Below are 19039 nucleotides of genomic sequence, written 5' to 3'. Positions count from 1 at the left end.
AGTAATAAACACATACTTACCGAAAGACACCCATCCACATATAGCAGATAGCCAAACCAGTACTGAAACAGTTATCAGTAGATGTAATGGTATATGAGAGTATATCGTCGCTCTGAAAAGGGAGGTAGGAGATGAATCTCTACGACTGATAACAGAGAACCTATGAAACAGATCTCCCGTGAGGAAAACCATTGCATTCAATAGGCGATGCTCCGTTCACATCCCATTGCATTCAATAAGTGATACTCCGTTCACATCCCTCTGACATTCGCTGTACTGAGAGGAATCGGGCTTCAAAATGCTGAGAAACTCATGTCAACGTAGAAAACTTAGCAAAAACTTACTTCACAACCTCCATAGGAGGCAAAGTTTGTAAAAACTGAATTGTGGGTGTGGTGAGGGGTGTAATTTATAGGCATTTTGCCCCTCCTGGTAGGAATGTATATCCCATACGTCACTAGCTCATGGACTCTTGCCAATTACATGAAAGAAACAAAGATTGAGTTATTTGGTCATAACAAGGGGCGTTATGCATGGTGGCAAAAGAACACAGCGTTCCAAGACAAACACTTGATACCCACAGTAAAATTTGATTTGGGGCTGTGTGGCTAGTGTCGGTACTGGGAATCTTGTTAAAGTTAAAGGTTGCATGGATTCAACTCTATATCAGCAGATACTAGAGAATAATGTTGAGGAATCAGTCACAAAGTTGAAGTTACGCCGAGGCTGGATATTTCAACAAGACAACGACCCAAAACACTGCTCAAAATCTACTCTGGTATTTATGCAGAGTAACAAGTACAATGTTCTAGTGGGCTGTCCATCAAAAATAACTGAACTGGAGAGGTTTTGCAAGGAGGAATGGTCCAAAATATCTTCATTACAGACTATAGGAAGCATCTAGAGGCTGTTATTTCTGCTAAAGGAGGCTCTACTAAATATTGATGCGATATATCTGTTGGGGTGCCCAACTTTATGCACCGGTCTAATTTCATTTTGATGCATATTGCACATTTTCTGTTAATCCAATAAACCTCATTTCACTACTGAAATATTACTGTGTCCTAGGTCTGGGCGATTTGGCCAAAAATGAAAATTGTGATTTTGTACCCAAATTTTTTTTTACTAAAACACCTTAATTTTCTAAACAAGCTCCGGGGAGAGGCTCAGTGGAAGTAAAAGCAGTCTGAATAACTTGCTGCATATACCTATTCCTGGAGATTTATTCAATAAAATATTTGTTTTTATTTTCAAACACCTGCATTACATATATACTGTAAATAAAGCATTAGCCATTAAACATGTTTTACTTACTGTGTAGATGTATGAAAATAAAAACAAATATTTTATTGGATAAATCTCCAGGTATAAGTATATGCCAGGGCAGTGCCACATCTGTTATTCGGACTGCTTTCACTTCCACAGAGCCTCCCTCTCCCCGGAGCTTCTTTACTTTAGATTTTATAACTCTGCAGACAGTGCAGTCAGATGCTGCTTTATCCTACACGTAGTGAAAGTTTTTTACTTGCTTGCCTCCAGCTTCCAGTCGCCTAAGTGAGCAACCCACCTTGACCACGTGTATCCACTCCATGCCCCGCAGTGGCGGCTCTTCTAACTGCTGTGTGTGCATGGCTCCTCTGCCTAGCTATATGCTAGGCCAGAACATGTCACTAAGTTACCGGTAGTCCGCCCACCCCCATAAAAAAAAACGTGCACTCTCGCGGTTAATCACCCAGCCATAATGCGTCCTTCAGTTATTTGATAGATCAAAATGAAATTGCTGATCCAAACATCCAATTATTTATAAATGAAAATCATAGAAATTGTCAGGGGTGCCTAAACTTTTGGATACAACTGTATATATTAATTTTAGGCTCTCCAATAAAAACAAACAATACAGACGGTCACAGGGACATGCAACTGTTACTATGACACATATTCTATCAGCTCTCACCTCCCCTGTCAGCAGGTACATGATCTGCAGGGTGTGGGTCAGTATCCTCTCTGTTGTCGTCTTGTCCCCGGTCATGTGACTCGCTGTCAGTGAGTTAGTCACACGCTGCAAGAGTGAAACATAAAAACATCACTGACCCCTCTCACATCACTTGTGTGTATCCTGTTATCATATTCCCCATCTCATCATCATGGTCACATACTGAGCACACAATGTGACTGCTAAACACCATCCTAGTTAAAGGAACATTAAATATTCATGATTCAGATAGAACATGCCGTTTTTACCAACTTTCTAATTTACTTCGGTTATCTAATTGGCTTCATTCCCTCGGTAACCATTGTTAAAATACACTACAGTGAACTCGGTGCTGATTGGTGGCTGTACATATAGGTTTATTGTCATAGGCTCAACTGATGTGTTCTGCTAGCTGGATATAGAGAGAATTAAGCAAATATAATAAAAAAAAAAAAATTGAAATCATGAAAGAACAAATGTTGGGTTTCAGGTCCTTTGAAATGTCATATTACAAAAGTTCCGCACACACAGTAAATGTTATAAATGCGCAGTACATATATAAGACATTAAGTGATACATTGCACAGGTCTGCACACACAGTAAATGTTATAAATGCGCAGTACATATATAAGACATTAAGTGATACATTGCAAAGGTCTGCACACAGAATAAATGTTTTAAATGCGCAGTACATATATAAGACATTAAGTGATACATTGCAAAGGTCTGCACACAGAATAAATGTTATAAATGCACAGTACATATATAAGACAATAAGTGATACATTGTAAAGGTCTGCACACACAGTAAATGTTATAAATGTGCAGTACATATATAAGACATTAAGTGATACATTGCAAAGGTCTGCACACACAGTAAATGTTATAAATGTGCAGTACATATATAAGACATTAAGTGCTACATTGTAAAGTTCCGCACACACAGTAAATGTTATAAATGCGCAGTACATATATAAGACATTAAGTGATACATTGTAAAGGTCTGCACACAGAATAAATGTTATAAATGCGCAGTACATATATAAGACATTAAGTGATACATTGTAAAGTTCTGCACACAGAATAAATGTTATAAATGCACAGTACATATATAAGACATACACGGCTAGATTTAGAGTTTTGCCGGTAACGACCCGCATAGCTAACGCTGGCTTTTTTTTTCCTGCACCTTTTAAATACCGCTGGTATTTAGAGTTCACAGAAGGACTGCGTTAGGCTCCAAAAAGGGTGCGTAGAGCATAATTTACCGCCACTGCAACTCTCAATACCAGCGGTGCTTACGGACGCGGCCAGCTTCAAAAACGTGCTCCTGCACGATTCCCCCATAGGAAATAATGGGTCAGTTTGAGCTGAAAAAAAACCTGCAAAAAAGCAGCGTTCAGCTCCTAACGCAGCCCCATTGTTTCCTATGGGGAAACACTTCCTAAGTCTGCATCTAACACTCTAACATGAACCCCGAGTCTAAACACCCCTAACCTTACACTTATTAACCCCTAATCTGCTGCCCCCGCTATCATTGACACCTGCATATTTTTTTTTACCCCTAATCTGCCGCTCCGTACCCCGCCGCAACCTACATTATACCTATGTACCCCTAATCTGCTGCCCCTAACACCGCCGACACCTATATTATATTTATTAACCCCTAATCTGCCCCCCACAACGTCGCCGCCAGCTACCTACAATAATTAACCCCTAATCTGCCGACCGGACCTCACCGCTACTATAATAAACGTATTAACCCCTAATCCGCCTCACTAACCCTATAATAAATAGTATTAACCCCTAATCTGCCCTCCCTAACATCGCTGACACCTAACTTCAAGTATTAACCCCTAATCTGCCGACCGGACCTCACCGCTACTCTTACTAATAAATTTATTAACCCCTAAAGCTAAGTCTAACCCTAACCCTAACACCCCCCTAAGTGGGGTGATCGGATCAGCCAATCGGATTGAACTTGAATCTGATTGGCTGATTCCATCAGCCAATCAGATTTTTCCTACCTTAATTCCGATTGGCTGATAGAATCCTATCAGCCAATCGGAATTCGAGGGACGCCATCTTGGATGACGTCCCTTAAAGGAACCGTCATTCTGTGTTAGGACGTCGGAAGAAGAGGATGGATCCGCGCCGGAGGTCTTGAAGATGGAGCCGCTTGTCGTCGGATGGATGAAGATAGAAGATGCCCCTTGGATGAAGATGGTTGCCGGTCCGGATCTCCTCTTCTGCCCGGATAGGATGAAGACTTTGGAGCCTCTTCTGGAATTCTTCTTGCCGCTTGATAGAAGACTTCAGCCGGATGATGGATCTCTTCAGCCCCGGCTTGGGCTTGGATGAAGATTTCGGAGGATCTTCTGGACGGATCGGTGATACCCTGCGTGGTGAAGATAAGGTAGGAAGATCTTCAGGGGCTTAGTGTTAGGTTTATTTAAGGGGGGTTTGGGTTAGATTAGGGGTATGTGGGTGGTGGGTTGTAATGTTGGGGGGGTATTGTATGGTTTTTTTTTACAGGCAAAAGAGCAGAATTCTTTGGGGCATGCCCTGCAAAAAGCCCTTTTAAGGGCTGGTAAGGTAAAAGAGCTTTTCTATTTTAATTTTAGAATAGGGTAGGGCATTTTTTTTTATTTTGGGGGGCTTTGTTATTTTATTAGGGGGCTTAGAGTAGGTGTAATTAGCTTAAAATTGTTGTAATATTTTTATTATGTTTGTAATTATTTTTTTTATTTTTTGTACTTTATTTAGTTTATTTAATTGTATTTATTTGTAGGTATTTCATGTAATTAATTTATTGATAGTGTAGTGTTAGGTTTAATTGTAACTTAGGTTAGGATTTATTTTAGAGGTAATTTTGTAATTATTTTAACTAGGTAGCTATTAGTTATTAACTATTTAATAGCTATTGTACCTGGTTAAAATAAATACAAAGTTGCCTGTAAAATAAATTTAAATCCTAAAATAGCTACAATATAATTATTTGTTATATTGTAGCTATATTAGGGTTTATTTTACAGGTAAGTATTTAGATTTAAATAGGAATAATTTATTTAATAAGAGTTAATTTATTTTGTTAGATTTAAATTATATTTAACTTAGGGGGGTGTTAGTGTTAGGGTTAGACTTAGCTTTAGGGGTTAATAAATTTATTATAGTAGCGGTGAGGTCCGGTCGGCAGATTAGGGGTTAATACTTGAAGTTAGGTGTTGGTGATGTTAGGGAGGGCAGATTAGGGGTTAATACTATTTATTATAGAGTTAGTGAGGCGGATTAGGGGTTAATAACTTTATTATAGTAGCGGTGAGGTCCGGTCGGCAGATTAGGGGTTAATAATTGTAGGTAAGGTAGCAGCGACGTTGTGGGGGCAGATTAGGGGTTAATAAATATAATATAGGGGTCGGCGGTGTGTGGTCGGCAGATTAGGGGTTAAAAAAAAATTAATAGAGTGACGGCAATGTGGGGGGACCTCGGTTTAGGGGTGCATAGGTAGTTTATGGGTGTTAGTGTACTTTAGAGCACAGTAGTTAAGAGCTTTCTGGGCTAACGCCGGTTCATAAAGCTCTTAACTCCTGGCTTTTTTCTGCGGCTGGAGTTTTGTCGTTAGATTTCTAACGCTCACTTCAGCCAAGACTCTAAATACCGGCGTTAGAAAGATCCCATTGAAAAGATAGGATACGCAAATGGCGTAGGGGGATCTGCGGTATGGAAAAGTCGCGGCTGGAAAGTGAGCGTTAGACCCTTACCTACAAGACTCTAAATACCAGCGGTAGCCCAAAACCAGCGTTAGGAGCCTCTAACGCTGGTTTTGACGGCTAACGCCAAACTCTAAATCTAGGCGTAAGTAAGTTCTGCACACACAGTAAACGTTATAAATGTGCAGTACATATATTAGACATTAAGTGATACATTGCAAAGGCCTGCACACAGAATAAATGTTATAAATGCGCAGTACATATATAAGACATTAAGTGATGCATTGCAAAGGTCTGCACACAGAATAAATGTTATAAATGTGCAGTACATATATAAGACATTAAGTGATGCATTGCAAAGGTCTGCACACAGAATAAATGTTATAAATGCACAGTACATATATAAGACATTAAGTGATACATTGCAAAGGTCTGCACACAGAATAAATGTTATAAATGCACAGTACATATATAAGACATTGGGGGCTAGTTATCAATCCGTCTACTTTACCTGCCTTCGCCGGTCCAATACGCCCGCCTAAGCTCGCCTACCATCGCCGCCGCGGACCTGAAAAATTTCGCCTAAGTTATCAAAAAATCTGTCAAAAAGCCGCGCACCAAGTACGGGGCGATGAGCAGCGGACTGTGAGAGTTATCACTCATCCGATCTCGCTGCTCTTCGGCTTTTTGACAGCTTTATTGATACCCCTGTCACTAAGCACCCACACTAACTACACTGTTCTACCCCTATACCGGCGCCCCCGGAGCCCCCCGCAACTAAATAAAGTTATTAACCCCTAAACCGCCGCTCTCGGACACCGCCACCTACATTATACCTAGTAACCCCTATCCTGCCCCCCTATACCGCCGCCCTCTATAATAAAGTTATTAACCCCTATCCTGCCGATCCCGGACCCCGCCACAACTAAATAGTTTAACCCCTAAACCGCCGCTCCCAGACCCCGCCGCAACCTATATTAAACTTATTAACCCCTAATCTGGCCCCCCCCACACCGTCGCCACCTATAATAAATTTATTAACCCCTATCCTGCCCCCCACTACACCGCCACCACTGTAATAAAATTATTAACCCCTAAACCTAAGTCTAACCCTAACACCCTTCTAACTTAAATATTAATTAAATAAATGTAAATAATATTTTGCTTATTAACTAAATTAATCCTATTTAAAACTAAATACTTACCTTTAAAATAAACCCTAATATAGCTACAATATAAATAATTATATTGTAGCGATTTTAGGATTTATTTTTATTTTACAGGCAAATTTCAATTTATTTTAACTAGGTACAATAGCTATTAAATAGTTATTAACTATTTAATAGCTACCTAGTTAAAATAAAGACAAATTTACCTGTAAAATAAAAACTAACCTAAGTTACAATTACACCTAACACTACACTATCATTAACTAAATTATTCCTATTTAAAACTAAATACTTACCTGTAAAATAAACCCTAAGATAGCTACTTTAGGATTTATATTTATTTTACAGGAAACTTTGTATTTATTTTAGCTAGTTAGAATAGTTATTAAATAGTTATTAACTATTTAATAACTACCTAGCTAAAAGAAATACAAAATTACCTGTAAAATAAATCCTAACCTAAGTTACAATTAAACCTAACACTACACTATCATTAAATTAATTAAATAAATGAGCTACAAATAACTACAATTAAATACAATTAAATAAACTAACTAAAGTACAAAAAATAAAAAAAAATAAGTTAAACATTTAAAAAAATATTACAACAATTTTAAGATACTTACACCTAATCTAAGCCCCCTAATAAAATAACAAAGCCCCCCAAAATAAAAAATTCCCTACCCTATTCTACATTAAAAATATACCAGCTCTATTACCTTACCAGCCCTTAAAAGGGCCTTTTGCGGGGCATGCCCCAAAGAAAACAGCTCTTTTGCCTGTAAAATAAAAATACAACCCCCCCCCAACATTATAACCCACCACCCACATACCCCTAATCTAACCCAAACCCCCCTTAAATAAACCTAACACTACCCCCCTGAAGATCATCCTACCTTGAGCCGTCTTCAGCCAGCCGACCATCGATGGAACCGAAGAGGAGATCCGGAGCGGCAGAAGTCATCATCCAAGGGGCGCTTAAGAAGTCTTCCATCCGATGAAGTCATCATCCAGGCGGCGCTGAAGAGGTCTTCCATCCGATAGAAGTCTTCATCCATCCGGAGCAGAGCTATCTTCAGACGAGCCGACGCGGAGCCATCCTCTTCTTCCCGACGACTAACGACGAATGAAAGTTCCTTTAAGGGACGTCATCCAAGATGGCGTCCCTTCAATTCCGATTGGCTGATAGGATTCTATCAGCCAATCGGAATTAAGGTAGGAAAAATCTGATTGGCTGATTGAATCAGCCAATCAGATTGAAGTTCAATCCGATTGGCTGATCCAATCAGATTGAGCTCGCATTCTATTGGCTGATATATAGCTATTGTAGCTATATTAGGGTTTATTTTAAAGGTAAGTATTTAGTTTTAAAAAGGATTAATTTAGTTAATAAGAGAAATATTATTTAGATTTATTTAATTAATATTTAAGTTAGGGGGGTGTTAGGGTTAGTGTTAGACTTAGGTTTAGGGGTTAATAATTTTATTACAGTGGCGGCGGTGTAGGGGGGGCAGGATAGGGGTTAATACATTTATTATAGGTGGCGACGGTGTAGGGGGGGCAGGATAGGGGTTAATAGGTATAATGTAGGTGGTGGCAGGGTCCGGGAACGGCGGTTTAGGGGTTAATACATATATTATAGTTGCGGCGGGGACCGGGAGCGGCGGTTTAGGGGTTAACATATTTATTATAGCTTGTGGTGGGCTCCGGGAGCGGCGGTTTATGGGGTAAACACTTTATTTAGTTGTGGCGGTGTACGAGGGGACAGATTAGGGGTGTTTAGACTCGGGGTACATGTTAGGGTGTTAGGTGTAGAAACTACCATAGGAATCAATGGGATGTCTGGCAGCAGCGAACATGAACTTTCGCTATGGTCAGACTCCCATTGATTCCTATGGGATCCACCGCCTCCAGGGCGGCAGTTTGAAAACCAGGTACGCTGGGCCGGAAAAGTGCCGAGCGTACCTGCTACCGTACTAGCAAAAGTAGTCAGATTGTGCCGCACTTGTGTGCGGAACATCTGTAGTAACGTAAGCATCAATCTGTGTCGGACTGAGTCTGGCGGATCGAAGCTTACGTCACAAAATTCTACTTTTGCCGGTGTCTAGGGCTTGATAACTAAGGCGAATCAGCCTCGCCACAAATACGCTGCGGAATTCCAGCGTATTTGAGGTTGACGGCTTGATAACTAGGGGCCATTAAGTGATACATTGTAAAGGTCAGCACACAGAATAAATGTTATAAATGTGCAGTACATATATAAGACATTAAGTGATACATTGCAAAGGTCTGCACACAGAATAAATGTTATAAATGCGCAGTACATATATGACATTAAGTGATACATTGCAAAGGTCTGCACACAGAATAAATGTTATAAATGCGCAGTACATATATAAGACATTAAGTGATACATTGTAAAGGTCTGCACACACAGTAAATGTTATAAATGTGCAGTACATATATAAGACATTAAGTGATACATTGTAAAGGTCTGCACACACATTAAATGTTATAAATGTGCAGTACATATATAAGACATTAAGTGATACATTGTAAAGGTCTGCACACAGAATAAATGTTATAAATGCACAGTACATATATAAGACATTAAGTGATACATTGCAAAGGTCAGCACACAGAATAAAATGTTATAAATGTGCAGTACATAAATAAGACATTAAGGGCTAGATTTATCATAGCTGAGGCGTACAGGGGCACGTATACGCGCCCCTGTACGCCTCAGCTCGCCTGTGGCGGGGTGAAATTACCCGTAGGTAATTAACATTGCACACAAGCGCAATTTTGCCCTCGTGTGCAATCCCGCCCCCTGCCCGCGCACAACCAATCACGCGCGGGCAGGAGCTGTCAATCTCCTCGATCGGACTCGACCGAGGAGATTGAATTTCGCCAGTTTAGAGGTGGCGAAGAGTTTAGGGAAGCAGTGGTCTGGTGACTGCTGCTTCTTAAATCGCGGCGAGCAAGTTCTTGTGAGAACTTGCTGCCGTAAGGGCTTAATAAATCTAGCCCTAAGTGATACATTGCAAAAGGTCTGCACACAGACTAAATGTTATAAATGCGCAGTACATATATAAGACATTAAGTGATACATTGCAAAGGTCTGCACACACAGTAAATGTTATAAATGTGCAGTACATATATGACATTAAGTGATACATTGTAAAGGTCTGCACACAGAATAAATGTTATAAATGCGCAGTACATATATAAAACATTAAGTGATACATTGCAAAGGTCTGCATACAGAATAAATATTTATATGTGTGCACAGTATATATCAGCAGTTAAGAAAAGCATTGCAAAAGTTCTGTACATACAATAAATGTTGTATATCTGTATAGTATATAGCAACAATTAAGCCCTTTGTGGTTGTTAAACACAGACTTACAGCACCACTAAAAATAAATTATGTGATCTAATTATAAGAGAATGTCATTTTTTTCACTAGAATGGTCCTTTAAGTGTAGCATTGCAAAATGTCTGCACACATAATAAATGTTTTATAAATGCTGACGGAAACCTAAAGATCTGCCTATTGCTGGTCTGTGTATGGGGATGATGGAACAAATAACAAAAGGCCCCAATGGCAGATCACTGTGCAATCTCATCGCAGAAACTGTAGTGTGTCTGCAGAAAGACCGGCTGTGACATTTAAAAAATAAAAATAAAAAATTGCCTGCACTTTTAATTTCTACCTGCAGGTGTCACTGTTCCGTTCTCAGTGTAAATATTTACTAGGTTCCTCTCTTTTCAATTTCCTCCCCCTTCCTGAACTCCAGTGCGGTAGAGAGTAACAGCACATTGCAGAAAAGGTAAGTCAGGGCTTAAAGGGACAGTGAACCCATTTTTTTTCTTTTGTGATTCAGATAGAGCATGCAATTTCATTTAATTTACTCCTATTTAATGTACTCCCATTATCAAATTTTCTTCATTCTCTTGATATCTTTATTTGAAAAGCAAGGATGTAAGTTTAGATGCCGGCCCATTTTTAGTGAACAACCTTGGTTGTTCTTGCCGATTGGTGGATAAATGCTGTCCAACGTCCTGAACCAAAAATTGGCTGGCTCCTTAGATGCCTTTTTCAAATAAAGATAGCAAGAGAATGAAGAAAAATTGATAATAGGAGTAAATTAGAAAGTTGCTTAAAATTGCATGCTCTCTCTGAATCATAAAAGAAAAAAATTTGGGTTCAGTGTCCCTTTAACAAATGTATTCTAGGAGCCAACCAATATACTTAGAAACAAGATTTAGTTTTTTAAGTGTGATAATATGTATATATATATATATATATATTTTATTATTTATTTATTAATTAATTAGTGTGTGTGTGCATATCCAGCCCCCTGACATCCTTCATAAATACACAATATGGTAAGCCACTTTTTCACCTTGTTTTGTTTACAGGAGTCTGAAGACAGGGGTCACTCCCTGAAAACGTTTACTCACAAATTAAATATTTTGAAACATGGCGAGTGCATCCTCTGGATTTCTTTCCTTATATTATATTCACTGGGTGGCACCCCGCACTTTCATGACAGGAACAGAGTGTGCTGATACATATATATTTTGAGACTCATTTCTAAGTGCCATCTATTAGGAATTATATATTATACATTAGCATTATAAGCATGGAGCAGCTGCCCCTATAAAATAAGCATATAGACCCCAGCAGTACAGTAGAGCAGGTTCCCAAGCAGACTGACACTGTGGGAACGTACAGCAGACATCAGCGAGGCTGTACACGACCCTGTCCTCATGCACACCAAGAGTAAGGGCAAAGAACGCAGAAACACTGGCTCCTCAGAGACACTGCAGAAAAAAAATTTGCAAAAAAAAAATCTCATTGCAGAAAATGAAAAGAAAAAAAAAAAAAAAAGTTCTGCCTCTGGGACAAAAGGCTGGTGGGAAATTTCTACAACAGAATATTCCCAGAACAAATCTACACTTTTGTATTTGCATAAAAACTTTAAAGGGCCACTAAACCCAAAATCTTTCTTTCATAATTCGGATAGAGAATATAAATTTAAACATTACAATTTACTTCTATTATTTATTTTGCTTCATTTTTTAGATATCCTTAGTTGAAGAAAAAGCAATGCACATGGGTGAGCCAATCACACAAGGCTTCTATGTGCAGCAACCAATCAGCAGCTACTGAGCATATCTAGATATGATTTTCAGCAAAGAATATCAAGATAATAAAACAAATTAGATAATATAAGTAAATTAGAAAGATGTTTAAAACTGCATTCTCTTTCTAAATCATGAAAGAAAAAATGTGGGTTTCATGTCCCTTTAAACACCGGCTCTTTCTTTACCTCTGAGCATCGGTCACATATTTACTGCAAGAGGTTACCGTGGTATCGTTATGATGTTTTCTCACCTCTCCTGTCAGCAGGTAGAGAATCTCCAGGATGTGATTCAGGATCTGCTCAGGCAGCTTCTTCTTCATCTTGTTCAAGGTCAGTGATATTCTGTAACACTAAGACCTGCAACAGTGGGATATACATGACAGAAATGACACATATTGGTATACTGGCCATACATACACATCTATCTAATCTAAACACACATCTAAACTCTGCCTGTGAAATATATATATATATATATATATATATTTAATTTTTTCTTCTCCTTTCTTTTATTACATAAACATATACAAGAAACCCTACTTATAAACCAGACACACATTCACTAAACTGATGACAATCCCTATGTTGGTTTAACCCCAGCCAGGAATAGAAGGTTAAGAGGGGAGCCTGTGTTTGAGTGAAGGAGAGGGAGTTCAGAGAGTGAGCAGGGGCTGTGTGTGAAAGGGAGACTTACAGCCGAACGATCATATACATAAAGATATAAAAATGACTAGGTTTGCAATTTGAATGACATTTGGGGCCCAATACGTTCAAAAAATTCCACAGTAAGAAGTCCCAATACTTTGTGATGTTTTAGAGTGGTCATTGTGTGAGAAAGCTGCAGTGAAAATGTATAGGCATAATGTTAGTTTTTGGTTTTATCCCTAAGAGAAAGTACTGGAAAATGACTATTTTTGCAATTTGAATGACATTTGGGGCCCATTATTTTAATTATTCCACAGTAAAATGGTCCCATACTTTGTGATATTGTAGTGGAGTCATTGTGTGAGATAGTTGCAGTGAAAATGTATTGGCACTGTGACGGATCTCTGGCTACCCCAACTGGGCAGCTCCGCCAACAGATCCTTCCAGCACCCGGAACAAGACGATATGTAGCGGAGAAAGCGATCTTAGCAAGGCCCCACCCAAATAACTAGACAGACTAGTATTCAGGTGAACAAAGAAGAACATTTTATTAGGGAAAAAAACACAACATTTATACCCAAACTGATCTTGATAACAAGCCTTATCTGACCAGCGGCACAAGGATGGTGTATTTGGGGTGATCCCTGGGGAGCGGCGGTCCTTCCAGGGTTTGTTGGAAAGCCCTTGGCCCTCAGCTGCTTCAGTCCAAAAAGCGATCCATGGCTGGGGGTCGGAGTTATGGGCTATCCAATGTTCACAGAGAAGGCCATTGGGAAAGCGGGTAGTGAGGGAGGGGTCCAAAACCCCCCGGTTTCTGAGAGCGCTCACCCCTGAAAATTACCCCCTCTCTAGTGCTCCCTGAGAGGTCCACATCAGAGAGCGGAGCTCTAGGACAAGTAGCCGCTGGAGCGACCTGAGTTAAAGGGGACCAGGAATCCGAGCTGCTGTGGCCGGCCGGCAGTCTGCTGAATGGGGCTCGGAAACCCCGGTTCTCCATGGAGCTCACCTCCGGCAATTGGCCTACATCTCACCCTCCCCACGGGGTACCAATCCCCAAAAGAGGCCCGGCCGGCCTGAGAGAGATGGGTCGGTCAGAAACCAGCTCTTTCAAGATCAGGTTTACATAACAAAAACAAGGGAAACAAGAGCTCTGGGAGATCGCAGTTGCTCTGAGGAGCCCCAAACCGCTGAGATACAAGAGGGGGTAGGTGGTAGGAGTTTAACCCCTGCAGCCCGGCATCTGTGACAGGCATTATAGGAGATTTTGTTTTAACCCTTAGTGAAGTGATGGAAAATGATTATTTTTTTTGAGTGACATTAGGGACCCAATATTTTTTCAAATTCTACAGACAAAAAGTCTGCATATTTTGTAATGTTGTAGAGGAGTCATTGTGTGAGATAGCTGCAGTGAAAAGTTACTGGCACAAATAATTTTTTGTTTTTAACCCTTAGTGAACTGCTGTAAAATTACTAATTTTTAAATTTGAGTGACATTTGGGGCCCAATATTTTAAACATTCCACAGTACAAAGTCCCCATACTCTGTGATATTGCTGATGAGTCATTGAGGCCCATTTATCAAGCTCCGAATGGAGCTTGAGGGCCTGTGTTTCTGGCGAGTCTTCAGACTCGCCAGAGACAGCAGTTATGAAGCAGCGGTCTAAAGACCGCTGCTCCATAACCCTGTCCGCCTGCTCTGATGAGGTGGACAGGGATCGCCACAATTCATTCCGATCGAGTACGATTGGGTTGATTGACACCACCCTGCTGGCGGCCGATTGGCCGTGAGTCTGCAGGGGGTGGCGTTGCACCAGCAGCTCTTGTGAGCTGCTGGTGCAATGCTGAATATGGAGAGCGTATCGCTCTCCGCATTCAACGATGTCTGTCGGACCTGATCAGCACTGTCGGATATGGTCCGACAGACATTTGATAAATAGGCCTCATAGTGTGAGATAGGGGGAATGAAAATGTATTGGCACAATAGATTTTGTTTTTAACCCTAAGTGATGGAAAATGACTTTGTTTGCAATTTGAATGACATTTGGGGCTCAATATTTTTATTATTCCACAGTAAATAGTCCCCATATTTTGCGATATTGTAGAGGGGTCATTGTGTGAGATAGCTGCAGTGTAAATGTATTGGCACAATGGAAGAATTTGTTTTTACCTTAAGTGGAAATGTTGGAAAATGGCTATGTTGGCAATTTGAGTGACATTAGGGGTCTAATATTTTTAAAATTCGACAGTAAAAAGTCCCCATGCTTTGTGATTTTGTAGAGGGGTCATTGTGTGAGATTGTTGCAGTGAAAATATATTGGCACAATGGGAGATTTTGTTTTAACCCTTAGTGAAAGTGCTGGAAAATGAATATTTTTGGAATTTCAGTGACATTTGGGGTACAATGAGAGATTTTGTTTTTACCTTAAAGGGACACTAAACCTATTTTTTTCTTTCTTTCATGATTCAGACAGAGCATGCAATTTTAAGCAACTTTCTAATTTACTCCTATTATAATTTTTTCTTCATTCTCTTGCTATCTTTATTTAAAATTCCAAAATTTATGGGAACAGGTATCTCCACTATGCTAAATTGAGCACAGTATTAAATACACAGTATATAAATTGTGGAGTTAATGGAGAAAAAACACATTAAAAAGTGAAACTTTGGGGGTGGAGCCGGCCGCAGAAGAACATGGCCGCAAGTAACTAGAGCTCCGTAAAAGAATTTTCAGGTGGGCTGTATATAACAACCATAACTCCAGCTTTCAAGGAGGAATTAACATCCCAAGGTCTGCTAAGCCTCTGAGGGCACTGCAGTGAAGTTTTGGAACTTTAAAACTTTATAGCGACGACAACGCAGGAGAGGCCAGCTATCCCTAACCTTAGGCCGCAACAGAAGCCACGTGGGTACGTGATCAATAGCGGAGCCGACTCATTAAGACAGCGGCATTGTGAGGGTTGGGAGACTGCTCATAAAATCGTCAAAGAAGAGGAATTAATAAGAGGGGGAGCTTGGTTAATCTGATTCCAGCATCGATGCACTGAGGTGAGGAAAACAAACATACAAGCAATAGACACTAATAAATAGTGGAGGCACAACAATACCCACACTCCGACAGAGAGAAAAGAACATATACAATATAAGAACAGCCTTGACGAAATAGCAAAGCGGACACACACTACAACCCCAAAACTGAAAAGACATTTTATTTTTGTGCAGCAATTAAAACACAACGGTTTGGGCTAGTGGAGCTATTAGGCTGGAGACAGAAGTAACTTGGAGTAGCTTGTATGATGGCAACCAAAAGACCTCATCGCTCAGACAAAAATATTAAAGGGCTAAACATGAATGGGGGAAAGCTCAACAATTTTTTCAAACCCTGTGATAATAGTTCACCAGGCGACATAGATTACTCTCCATCAGACAGTGTCGCAGAAAGAGATATTAATACACAGACCACAGAAGATAATAATAATAACATTAATATTACCAAAGCAGACTTAAAGGCATTACCTTCAAAAGAGGATTTCTCCTCCTTTATGAAACAAGTCAGCAAATTTATAAAAGATGGTCTGGCAGACATTAAAAAGGATGTGGTGGATTTGGGGAATTGAGTATTACAGGTAGAGGAGCAAATAGAGGAAAATACACAATCATCTATGTCTATGGCTATGGAGTTGCAATACCAAAATTCCACTATCATTAAATTACAAGAGCAAGTCGAAGATTTAGACAATAGGGGGCGCCGCCAGAACCTGAGGGTGCGTGGCGTACCTGAAGAAATCTCTCAAGCTCAGATCCCCTCATATCTCCAGAATCTGTTCAAGTTCCTGCTGGGAACGGAGGGGGATGGAAATATCAGTCTAGACAGGGCGCATAGGGCGCTAAGGCCTAAACCGGCGGCCGCAGCTCCCCCAGAGATATAATCCTACGTTGCCACAAATACTCAGACAAGGAGAAGATCATACAAGAAGCGAGGAGAAAAACTCTGATAAGATTTGGAGAAGATTCTCTTCAGATTTATGCAGACCTAAGTCCTATAACCCTAGCAAAAAGAAAATAAGCCAGATATTTGACTTTACATTTGAGAGACCTGGGAATACCCTATAGATGGGGGTTCCCCTTTTCCATCAGAGTCTCCAAGGGAGATAAGACCTACATCTACAAAGATGCAGAGGACCTGGAACAGTTTTGTAAACAATTGAACATTCCACCTCCATCAATGCCTAAACTGTCAGAAGATCAGCAAATCCAACCATCTCATAAGTCAGCTGGACCCAAGCCACAGCGTCAGGAATGGAATATGGCTGCAAAAAAGAGAAGAAAACCTACCACATCAATGAGTGATGCTGCTGGTCATTCATGTGATCCTCCTTGATTTATTCACTCAGCAATTTTCAGGACACGATAAGTTTATTCTGAACTTCCACTCAGTTAGATTGCTGAAACAAGAAACACTATATAGTTGTTCTATTTACTATACTTTTTCTTTAGATATTTTTCAGATAGCCCACCTAAAAAGTTGGGTACTAACATGGTACCTACAACCCCCCCAGTTTAAGATGGCCCTTGTATGCAGTATTTGTTATTGATAAGTTAATGGGCTGTATGCTGCTGCACTATGTGTTTTTACGTGTAGAGAAAGCAAAGTTTATGTTATTCTGTTATTATGCTGATTTATTTATATGTTTTTCTTTTGTACTTACATTCAATAGTGCTCCGACTGACAGGTCTGTTTTTTGTTTATCCAACACCATGTATGCCTACTCCTACCTCATATTTGTTCAGCTTTGGGAAAGGACCTTCGGGACCATTCAGGTAAGACACTCTCCTCACTATAGCTTACTCACGAGTCCAAAAATACATGGCTAGCCATACTTTCACAATAATATCACAGAATGTGAAAGGGCTCAATTCTCCTACAAAACGTTCTATAGGATTGAGGTCACTAACGAGACAGGGAGAGTCTATAGTATTCCTCCAGGAGACCCACTTTATGAACGGAAGGGAACCTACATTCAAGTCAAAAAATTTCCCCTTAGATTACTTTAATTCCCATGAAATCAAAAAGAACGGGGGGGGGGGGTATACTATTTCTCAGAAAGCTACAATTTCAACTATTAAATAGGGTCACTGACGCAGAAGGCAGAATCCTGATACTAGTGGGCTTGCTCTACAATAGACCTGCCACGCTGGTGAATATATACGCTCCTAATAGCAGGAGACACAAATTCTATAAACGCCTCTTAGAACACAAGAAGGGACTTTTGATTATGGGAGGAGATATGAACATCACAATAGACCCAACTTTGGATTCCTCCACCGGGTCTCCTTTATCCAATTCTAGATCCCCTAACTCAGTCCTGAAGTGTTTAGAGACCCTAGGTCTAGTGGACACATGGCGAGTATTACACCCAACACAGAGGAACTATACGTTCTACTCCCACCCTTGGGCAGTATACACACGTATTGATCACTTATATCTAGATAGAGCATTTCTCGCACAGCTTAAAGATGCAGATATTTTGCCCACAGTATGGTCAGATCATTCCATGGTCAACATGCACTTGGAATGACCAAGTAAGTCACAAACACAATGCATATGGCGAATGGATGATTCCCTACTCCATTACCCAGCCACAGCAGAATCCATCAAGAAAACATTGATAGAATATTTCCAGATTAATCACACGCCAGAAATACCTTCGGACTGCTTGTGGGAAGCTCATAAAGCTGTAATTAGGGGGGGAATGCATTAAACATGTGGCCTTCAGGAGGAAAACATATAACGCTGGTGTTAACAAACTTCCCAGATACACTGTTTAGAAACACAACACAAAAATAGACCCTCAGATCAGACAACCTATACTTGCCTTTTAAAGGCCAGACAGGATTTACACGCAATTCTAACTAAAGAAGCTCACAGAAAAGCACTTTCCCTTAGGAAGACATACTTCTATGAAAAGTAACAGATCGGGGCCTTACTTGGCGAAACTTCTGAAGGCGCAGTCTCAAATCTTACAGATACACAAACTTCACACACCAGATAATCAACCTATATACGACAGTAAGGAGATAGCCAATCTATTCGGTAATTATTACGCTAAGTTATATAACCTTGAATCAAACTCTACCCCTGAACACTTAAATTGAGAGACTATATTAGAAAAGCAGCCCTCCCTAAACTAGATCAGTCCCAAATTGATCAATTAGACAGCCCTATTTCTCAAACAGAAATATTAAAAGTAATAAATGAACTTCCCCTCTGGAAAAGTCCAGGGCCCGATGGCTTTTCAAATTCCTATTATAAGATGTTCAAACATATACTAGTCCCACATCTCTTTTCTTTATTCAATAAACTAGACGCGACAAATAGACTACCAAAAAACTTT

General features: G+C 40.0%; 1 protein-coding gene across 1 annotated transcript in view; it reads right to left on the bottom strand.

Moving 5' to 3' along the window:
• LOC128657179 (oocyte zinc finger protein XlCOF7.1-like) overlaps positions 1 to 19039 on the bottom strand; it is a 78246-nt gene that overhangs the window by 52598 nt on the left and 6609 nt on the right. The window contains exons 2-4 of the mRNA XM_053711429.1: positions 16980 to 17089; positions 12255 to 12360; positions 1955 to 2059 (exon numbers count right to left, since the gene is read on the bottom strand). Of these exons, the coding sequence (XP_053567404.1) occupies positions 1955 to 2059; positions 12255 to 12323 (174 nt within the window). The 5' untranslated portion in view covers positions 12324 to 12360; positions 16980 to 17089. The remainder of the gene's footprint in view (positions 1 to 1954; positions 2060 to 12254; positions 12361 to 16979; positions 17090 to 19039) is intronic.

The sequence above is a fragment of the Bombina bombina genome, chromosome 4, assembly GCF_027579735.1.
Source record: "Bombina bombina isolate aBomBom1 chromosome 4, aBomBom1.pri, whole genome shotgun sequence".
In the NCBI taxonomy this organism is placed as follows: Eukaryota; Metazoa; Chordata; class Amphibia; order Anura; family Bombinatoridae; genus Bombina; species Bombina bombina.
Note: the sequence above shows the minus strand (reverse complement) of the source record. Positions and strands in the feature narration are given on the sequence as shown.